Source organism: Acyrthosiphon pisum, chromosome X, assembly GCF_005508785.2.
Source record: "Acyrthosiphon pisum isolate AL4f chromosome X, pea_aphid_22Mar2018_4r6ur, whole genome shotgun sequence".
NCBI lineage: Eukaryota > Metazoa > Arthropoda > Insecta > Hemiptera > Aphididae > Acyrthosiphon > Acyrthosiphon pisum.
The window spans coordinates 114535568-114545668 of record NC_042493.1 but is presented as its reverse complement, the minus strand read 5'-3'; the positions used below and the strand labels follow the sequence as shown (position 1 = coordinate 114545668).

At 28.7% G+C, this 10101-nt stretch overlaps 3 protein-coding genes and 1 pseudogene across 3 annotated transcripts in view; 3 read left to right on the top strand and 1 right to left on the bottom strand.

Annotated features, from left to right (window-relative positions):
• LOC107883604 overlaps positions 1-3061 on the top strand; it is a 5914-nt gene extending 2853 nt beyond the window's left edge. The window contains exons 5-8 of the mRNA XM_016803882.2: positions 1314-1594; positions 1664-1744; positions 1819-2054; positions 2119-3061. Of these exons, the coding sequence (XP_016659371.1) occupies positions 1314-1594; positions 1664-1744; positions 1819-2054; positions 2119-2518 (998 nt within the window). The 3' untranslated portion in view covers positions 2519-3061. The remainder of the gene's footprint in view (positions 1-1313; positions 1595-1663; positions 1745-1818; positions 2055-2118) is intronic.
• A 2641-nt stretch (positions 3062-5702) lies between these two features.
• Positions 5703-7249, bottom strand: LOC103309274 (putative nuclease HARBI1). Its single transcript, XM_008184274.1, has 4 exons — positions 7136-7249; positions 6910-7054; positions 6415-6774; positions 5703-5758 (listed from the first exon to the last, which is right to left on the bottom strand). The coding sequence occupies exons 1-4, from the start codon at positions 7247-7249 to the stop codon at positions 5703-5705; spliced, it is 675 nt and encodes a 224-aa protein (XP_008182496.1).
• A 1800-nt stretch (positions 7250-9049) lies between these two features.
• On the top strand, positions 9050-9364 carry LOC103307679 (protein FAM200B-like). The gene has a single exon (XM_008184276.1). The coding sequence runs from the start codon at positions 9050-9052 to the stop codon at positions 9362-9364; it is 315 nt and encodes a 104-aa protein (XP_008182498.1).
• Positions 9120-10101, top strand: part of LOC100569805 — a 1661-nt pseudogene continuing 679 nt past the window's right edge.

Below are 10101 nucleotides of genomic sequence, written 5' to 3'. Positions count from 1 at the left end.
TCCCAAAATAACAGTTATGTGAGCGAAATGCTCATAGCGTCACCAACGACGGGTTAATAGTTATGATACAATTATATATATTTATCGTAATTACAGACAATAACTGTTCGTTGGCCTAATTAGTAGGTGGAGGGTGGTGGCCGGCGCTGTTGGTTATTTTCATAATATTTACTATTAATAGTATAAATGTTAGTTGACAAATAGACTGATATAATTCCAAACATTCTAAAGAAACATTAAATTCATTTCCATAACTCAATATTTAACTATATGTTTCATATTACTAATTATATCACTTATGAAGTTCAAAATTTCATGTTATTATGTTATAGCTCATTAGTGCATGCATATTTAAGTATTTTTAAGTCCTTAATCAATAAAGTTTTAAATAGTTAATGCCAAGTTCCATGAAAAATGTAGTAATTTAATGATTCATTAAAATTTTAATGTCTCTAAATATGTTTAAGGGACCATTAACTCACTATATTTGTTAAATATTTACTGATTGTTCATGCAACCCACAGATATAGAAAAATACTAGATAGCCGACTGCTATAGTCCATACGCCTAAAATGTCTCCAACAAAATGGCTGCCAATCGTTATCTAAGAGGTGACTGTTTACTACGGTCTTAGAAGATATGGTTGGGACACTTCCCTATTTAACAACGTTAATCAATCCGGTCGCTTAGAGAGGTCATTTTAGTTAAGTTTTTCGCTGCTATTTTGATTCACTTCACCACCCATCGTCTGTGCCACCAGGTTACCTGCTTACTACTACTGCCTACCGATGCCCTATGGTAAGTTGGTAAAAAGTATAGAACACAGAAAATTGGAACAGAAGCGCTATCAAAATAACAGATTAAATAAGTACTAAAATGTCCTCTGATCGTGGACACAATTATAAGCAAAGAGTCCCGACCTTATCTTCTAAGACCGAGCTGTTTACAAATTAAACTGATACGGTAGGTGATAACATGCTATTTGTGTATATCATGATTAAATATATACATATAACCACATGTAATATCATTCCTTATGAATACTATACGACATAAATATTCACCTCCTTGATAATGATGGCAGCCATTTTATTGGCGACAATAATTATACCGAAATCACCTATCTAATATTTTTTTATATCTGTGACGCAACCTGTTAGAAGGGTGCATAAACAATAGAATATCGTAAATTATTGAGATACGCTTGCCATTAAATCTCTTCCCCTAAAATAGTCCGGATACATAAATTAGTGGAAAACATATTATGATTATACATTTATTAATTCAAATATTCTATAATTAATTGATTTTAGTTGAGCCCTCATTATGTGCTGATTCATGCCTTTGTGATTTTTGCTGGATAGCCCTGGAAAATATTTACAAATACAATAAATCTAAAAATATAAAAGAAGAAACATATTCAGAAAAGAAGTATAGATTGTTAGAACGTTATGTGAAGAAAAATACGGCAAAAAAAAAAAATCAGGCAAGGATATGTTCAATACATTTATGCTCTCGACCTTATTGTCATAAAATGTCTGTAAAAGAGTTTGAAAATATTGAAGAATTATTATTATCATTTGAGTTTTGTCGTGTAAGTAAATAATATTAATGTTTTGTACAATATATTAAAAATACTAATAATTATTTATTTTTATTTTAGTTAGTTTTCGTACAATCCACAAAACAAACTACAGACTTCTTGAAATTTCCCTTTTGTCTTTGTACAATTCATCATACTATGGTAAATTTACTTAAATCATTTTACTAACTACTTAATAAATATTGTTCTTGAATGTATAATTGTTTTTTCTGTAGATCATGGTAATGTCAAAATGTCAAATCTGTGGTGACAAACTCAATGCACCATTTAACCCTGATGACTGGTTGATGTATAAAATGTGGAATTGTGTGTTGATTGAAAATAAACTTCCTTTAGTACTGAAACCAGGTATGTTCATATGTGCGACGTGTAAAGGGCACGTTTCTAAAACAAATCCTGGTTTCCCCCCAACTATTGACTTGTCACTTTTACGGGGATATATCTGTACAACGTAAGACTTAATTTATTGAAATGTATTAATTTTTATTATTATATTAATCTTAACTCAATTTCAGCAATGAAGTTCGTTTAAAATTATACGGAGAATCACAAAATAACTTGTTCAATATATGTCAACAATCAACAGATGTGGAATCTCCCATTGTTGTTCCTAGGAATGTCCTTGAAGGACAAAAAAAATGTGTTCGTTCGACCAAAGTTAAGTTTTCTGATCCTTTAATAACTTCAATTTATAATATTGAAATTGGCTATAATAAAAATGATACAGAATCAAATGCGATTGTTAATCCTGTTTCAATAAGGAGAAAACAAAGCAATGGTATATGCGGTACTGTTTCTAATAAAGATGTAAAGAAACAAAGACTGAATGAAAAACACAGTTCCAATGAAAATAATTCTACAGATGATTATACTACCAAATACTACAAAAATAAAAATATTGCTCATCCAAAATAAAATTAATACACCAAGTACTTTAAATATGACTCCCAATTGTAAAAATAAATATAACCCAAATCCTGATATATTAGATTATGAAATTATTTACTATAGTATGTGATACTGATAATAACATTTTATCGGATTCTAAAATAATGTCTGAAACTGACAGTGAAGAAATATTACCTGATTGTGAAATAAAAGAAACAGTTTACTTAGTTGTGGTCTCAGGCGATGATTGGAGTTAGATTCTGACTGTGAATTAATAAAGTAATGTTAAAAAAAGATCAGATAGTAAAATATTATTGGATGGGGAGATAGTTAAAATGGTGTCTGGAAATGAGAATTTAATGGCAAAATATGTAATTAAACCTTCCGGTAATATTATCGAGGCTTTTTTTTTTCCTGAATAAAAAAAAAAAAACACAATTATTTTGTATTAATTGCTTACTGATTCTTTTTAAATCATTAAATATGTACCCAGTAAGATAAATAGATAGATTTAAATTCAAACATTAAAATATTAATAATTACAATTGTATATATGATTTATATAGTTTTTAATATTGCATCTTTTTGTTGTCTATTATACATTTTTTATTTTTATTTTGTAATTAATACAAACAAATGACAACTTACGCTATTTATTTATTTTTCAAGTTATATAATATTGAATAATAAATTGTAAATGATATCTTAAAACTTTATTTTGGATAACAATAATTTTCTTGTGTAGTTCTTAATTTTGTATCTTTTTTGATGTCTATAATATAATATTAAAATATTATATTATTATATGTATTTTTTTTTGTTTAATTTTGAAATGCATAAAAATTAAAACTTTATTTTTTTATTTATTTCTTAAGTTATAAGAAATTAAATAATAAATTGTAAATTATATTGTAGAACTTTCTTTTGGATAACAATTAATTGTCGACTGATCTTACAAAATATTATATTTAAAATTAGTATGTAAGATGAATACAAAATTGAAAATAGATTAAATTTAAATATTAAAAATATTATTGGTAATAACTATAAAGTATATTATATACTATTTAAGTAGATAGCTAGATGTAATCTTAAATCATTTTTGTTATTAACTTATAATACAATAAATTTAAATCTATTTTTATTATTTTCTTTCTTGTTTAATGCTGACAACTATGTTCAAAAAGCTAAACTAGTGGTCACTGTAACGTATGTGTTAAATTTAAATTGAATGATGAATCAATCCAAACGAAAAATAATCCTGAGAGAAGACTGCCTGACCTAACATGTCAGACTTATATTTTTAGCGGTCATATGCATAGTTAGTGTGTTACGGGTCATCTAAAACTGTCTAGGTGTTACCTAGCTACGGGACACTTAGCCAGTACTTAGCTAACTCTTAATTTCCATATGCATAATTAGACTTTTAGGGTGCCGTATCTAAGTAATTGTTTAAAGACTAATGATTAAATTTATTTATTTTTTCCATGAATTTATAGATTATCATTGATAATTAAAAAATGTTATCAATAGGTATATTACCTAGTATAAAAATTTTTTTTTTTTCATACTTATGTACTATGTAGTCATGTCTCATGTACTTTTTAGTTTACTGTTTTATAAGTTACTAACCATTTATAATTTATAGTTTAATAATACATTTAATTTATAGAATAGTGCTTATATTAGTATGAAGACGATTAAGAGAGAACGCTGTCCAAATTGGGACAATGAAGAGAAGGAAATTTTTTTCATTGTTTAAAGAAATTAAAATCAACAATAGAAGATCCGAGAAAAGATTGTAATACTAATCTGAAAAAAAAATGAAGCTTGGCAACATATTGCAAATGATTTTAATTCTTATGCAAAAGTTCAAAAGGTAATTAAGTAATTAAATATACCTATCACCTATGTTACAGTTGAGTTGAATCTGCAGCTTATGAAATCAGATATGACTCAGCCCTACAAAAGATCTAAATTAGCAGTAGAAGCTATAATATAGCTTTAATAAAGCATAATATAAAAACATTTTTATTTAAAATATATATACGTAGCTGCTATATTTTATTATGCTTCAACTGACATTTGTAGGTAATTCCTAAACTACATAGGTACCTATTTTATAAAATAATGGAATTCAACGCTTCAACTGTAACATATACATTTAACATATTATACACTAGTGGAATCATATAAGTTGTATTTTAAATTGTTATTATTAATGTTTTTAGAGAGAAGTTAAAAGCTTAAAAAAATTATGGGAAGCGGAAAAAGCTAAGTCAAGCATTCACTTCAGAAAGGTCAAATAGATTAAAAACTGGGAGTGGATCGCTTGAAACATCACATGAAGTTCAAAATCCTGAGGTTGAAGAAATGATTGGTAGACCACACATGTTTGAATGGCAAAATAATTTTGATAGTGATGGTGTGGCATTTGCAAATTCAAACAGCAGTAAGTAAGATAATTTAAGTTACATTATTTCAGTACTTGCAGTTATATAAATTAACTTTATCTTGAATTTAGATAATATATCAAGTTTTAATATGGATACTGATTTTCCAATTCAAATATCAGGTATTTATATTTTGAATTATGTTATAAAATTCACTTTAAAATGTTTTTAATTTCTTAAGGTGACACTTCATATAACATTGAGAAGTCACCGATTAAAAGTACTTTGATACAGCAGGAATTAGGTACCTATTAATTTATAATTAATTTGCAGTCATATTTGTTTGGTATTTTATGTTAATAATTTAAAATTTAAATGCATCATATTTTATTGTGATAAATACAAATGCAGTCAATGAAACCAATCAATTTCCTATAGAGCCCACTGGTAATCCTGTGAACTGAAATTACTTTCAGCTGTTATAATGATGCTCTATAAATACATTGTTTTTATTTCTAAATTTTGAAATTAATGTTTTCTGAACTTTTTTCATAGAAAACAACATTGAAAACAATCTGAAAGAAAATCTGGTAATAAGTCAAAAACTGATAGCATTTTAAAAGAATGTAAAGTAAGAATCAAAAGACAAAAAATAGCACTTGACCATGAAGAAAGTATGAATAAGCTACAGGTAGTGTAATGTCATTGTATTTATTTTGTTTTATGAATTTAGTCTTTTTCTAACTATTTATGTAGTGTATTAATTAAATATTTAATAATTATTTTAAGAACTGAACATATTTAATACAAGCAATAGTTTAAATTGTGTGCAGACAGTTGATAAATGTAACTTGATTTATGTAGTGTTTGGTCACTGTAATAAAAAGCCTTAAATTTGAATTCAGTTATATAATATCATTGTGTACTAAAAACGATTCTGAACGGAGACAGTTTGTCAGCCTATAATATTACTGTATGTTTGTTTAAAGAAGTTGGCAGTCTTAGACAACTGACTTTACCACAAATAATAAAAAATAGTAGTTAGTGGACTGTAGGTATATGTAGAAATAATTTGTGGACAATAAATGTAATAAATAAATAAATGTGATAGTTATTGTAATATATTATATAAAATTAATGTTATACTTCTTAACTGTGTTAGTGTACTATTAATTTTAGATATTAAACCAAAAACGTATTATGCAATCAATAGTTGCTAAGCGACTTGAAGAAAACAAATTGTATAAGTCGCAGTGTGAAAAACTTGCATTAGAAATAAAAAAATAAAAGATAATTTTTAAAAATTTAATCATATCAAATTGTACCTGATAATTTGTATTTATGATGTTTTATGAAAGAAGACTGTTAGCTAATAAGCTGTTATTATTTGTTTTGTTTACATGATAAGAATTGATTTATTTTTTGTTATTTTTTTTTACTTAAATTTAACAATAATACTGTAAGCTTTTATTAATTGTTTATTATTAATTACAAGAAATTGATTTATTTTTTTGTTATTTTTTTTTTTACTAAAATGTCTTATAATGAATGCTCGTCTTGCTATGGGTCCTAATACATTATTGTCAATTTCGTTAATAATTTCATGTGGTTCTTCCTCTTCTAGGTGATCTTTTGGGTCGTCACTGTCTGTATTATTTTGATTAAACTGCCGAGACAAATTATAAAGCAATGCGCAAGAAAGAATAATATTGACCATTGTATTATGTGCATTAGCAAGACCTCTTCTAAGGCATGGAAATTTTCTTTTCCAAAGACCAAATGCTCTTTCAATGATATTTCTCGTTCTAATATGTGACTTATTATATTTTTGCTCTGCTGGTGTTATGGGATTTCTTAGAGGTGTAAACAAGTAAGGTTTACATGCATAACCTGTGAATATACATTTAAAAAAAATAATAATAATAACTAATTTAAAATAATTTAATATAAAATAAAAATTCAGATATTAGAGCGGTGCACTAAACATTACTAAACCTAACTGCAACATTTTATAAAAACACATACCACCATCTTCAAGTAATATCACGTTATGTGTAGAGTCAGCAAAATATTGATTCGCATAACTACCGCTAAATATGAAGCTGTCATGGTAACTACCAGGCCATCTAACAACTATATCGAAAAATTCCATTGATGGCCCATAAACCACCTACACATTATAAATTTTAAATAACGATAATTGTCAAATTTTTCTGTATTTATGATTTTAATATCATTATTTGCTACATACCTGAACATTTAAAGAAAAGTAAACATTTCTGTTTCTAACAGCTTCTGAATCCGGACCTCCAGTATTTTGGATTTTAATGTGTGTACACTCGATACATCCATCTATCGTAGGCATCAGGGGCGTCATTTGGGGGGGGGCAGGGTGTGGTGCAATGGCATCACTAACTTAAAAAATGTTAACAATTGGCCTGCCATTAATACTCCAATGCGCCGTCATAATTAACTTATACATGTTTTCATATATAGGTAATATAAAATATATATATTTTAAGTTTTTGTATATTATGTACAGTAATTACATTAGCTGGTTGCTTTAACTGCTTATAAGATTTTAATTCTTTGAATTGCTAGCTATTTAAAAGTTGCATTAGTCGTTATGAGTTACAATTAGAATTATAAAAGGGAAGGAAAGAATATTTACATAGGTTTGCATAGGTTTCCTACATTTATATATATATAAATATATATATTTTTTAATGGCCTGGTGAAATGTCAAAATTGGCCTGCCTAAAAGTTTGCACACCCAGAAAAAAAACTGAAATGACGCCCCTGCCAGGCATGTTATACATTTTGTAAAATTTATCTTGTATAACCTTCCAATCATCTGAATTCCTGGGAAAATGTACATGGTGTTTCAAATTGCTTGCTATCATTGTAGATACTCTTTTAACTATTCTAGATACTGTTCCTTGATTAACTCCTCTTAAGTCACCATTTACCATCTAAAGTATATATTATATTAGAATAAATTATTATGATAAAAATTAATAGGAGAATATTACTTGAAAATTCGAACTTGCGTAAAATCGCAATGTTGTTAGGAGCTGAATGATTGGAAGTATGGGTAAACCGCAGTTATTATCATGATTTATTGTAATAAACTGCATTATTACATCCATTAAAATTTCTTTAGAAAACCTAAATGAAAAAAAATAACCTAAGGTTTCATACACAAATAATTTTGGAGAAAAAACTGAACCGATGTAAATCTTATCATCACAATAATCATAGCTACGGTGGCGGATCCAGGGCTTAATTTTGGGAGGGACATTGGGGAGGCAAAAGTACAAAAAGTTGCAAAATTGACTAAACACGGTATAAAACAAAGGAAAACTACGGTGATGGGGGGGGGGAATGCTCCCTTTGCCCCCCCCTGGATCCGCCACTGCATAGCTATAATAGTTACGGGTTCGCTAAGAGTGGTCAATCCACCACTTAACTTTAAGGAACAACTAAGGTTCCAGGTGCACCGTGTGGCATGACCAGTGGGGCACACTGGATTTTTTTTCGGGGGGGGGGGGGGTGGTCAAGGAAATAATATAACACATTTTACAAATAACAAAATTATGCAAATCCTTTAAATATTTTGACTTAAATTTTATACGTACACTATTAGTTTAAAAGTAAATTATAATATGACATAAATACATAGTATACTTTTTAATTATTTTTTTTTATTGTAATTATAAATCTAAAACTTATATACAAATATTTAAATCAGTGTTTTCCGACCGGTGGTCCGTGGGCCAGTCATAGGTCTTCGTTTTCTATTAAAAATTATTTTTTTTTTTTTTAAACAGCGAAAAATATTTTATTTTACCGTAATATACGGTTATCTTATCGTTGTTTCTGCCGACGACCGATAAGTATTTTCCACTTTTATAAGTGTGTAGGTATCAGAGTAATAAATTATACTATTATCGCGAACGATAATGATCATGTCAATTGCAAACATCGTTGCTTATATATTTATACTTTATGAGTACCGACAAATAACTGTTATGGATATTGATTCAGTATGCGCTCGTTATTCGTTTGATTACCACGCAGTACGTTTTGAAAGAAATTAAAAGTTTATAGTTTGGTTTTTTTTAAGTGTTATTTTCTTGAAACCTAGTCGGACTTAGTCAAGAATATGTCACGAAAGAGGAAATATGATGATAGTTATATTAAATATGGATTCACTGAAATTGAAGCAAATCGAGAAATAAGACCTCGATGTGCGATATGTACTGTTGTGCTTAGTAACGATGCTTTGAAACCAGCAAAGCTACAGCGGCATTTGCATACGATTCATCCTACGCTCAAAGACCGACCACCCGAATTTTTTGAAGGAAAATGTAAAAGCTTAAAGAAAATGAAACTAGGACCAAGTGGGGCAAATGTCGCATTGTCACAGCAAGTGCTAACTGCATTATTTGAAATCTCCCAACTAATCACTAATCAGTAAGTCAAAAAAAGCACACAGTATCGGCGAAACATTAATTAAGCCTAGCTTGCTAATAGCTGCAAACATTTTTGGAGAAGATGCCAAGAAAAAGATTTAAAATATGCCACTGTCCAATAGTGTCTGTCCATTTTTCCAATTCGTGCCTTTACTGTATACGAATTGGAAAAATGTCATGCGATATCGAAGAGCAACTACTAGGTAAAATAAAAAGTTCCCCTTACTTCGCTCTTCAATGTGATGAAACTACTGACATTGCGCAATGTTGCCAGTTATTAGTTTTTGTGCGGTTTTTAGACGTTGAGGATAAGACCATAAAAGAAGAGTTATTGCTGTCAAGTGTACTTGAGACAACGTCAAAAGGGATTGATGTAATGCAAATCATTAGTAATTATTTTGAAAATCATGATCTCAAGTGGGAGAAACTAGTTGGCTTTTGTACGGACGGAGCTCCAGCTATGCTAGGATGTCGTTCAGGTCTTGCAACATTAGTAAAAGAAAAAATCCGTCAACTTTAACGACACACTGCGTCATTCATCGGCAAGCGTTAGCTACAAAAATATTACCAGAAGAATTAGCAAATGTTTTGAAACTGGCAATAAAGTTAGTGAATTTTGTGAAAAGCAAAGCACTTAACACACGTATTTTCAAAAATCTTTGCGTGGAATTGGACTCCGAATACGACACATTACATTTTCATACAGAGGTTCGCTGGCTTTCAAAATGGAATATGCTAAAAC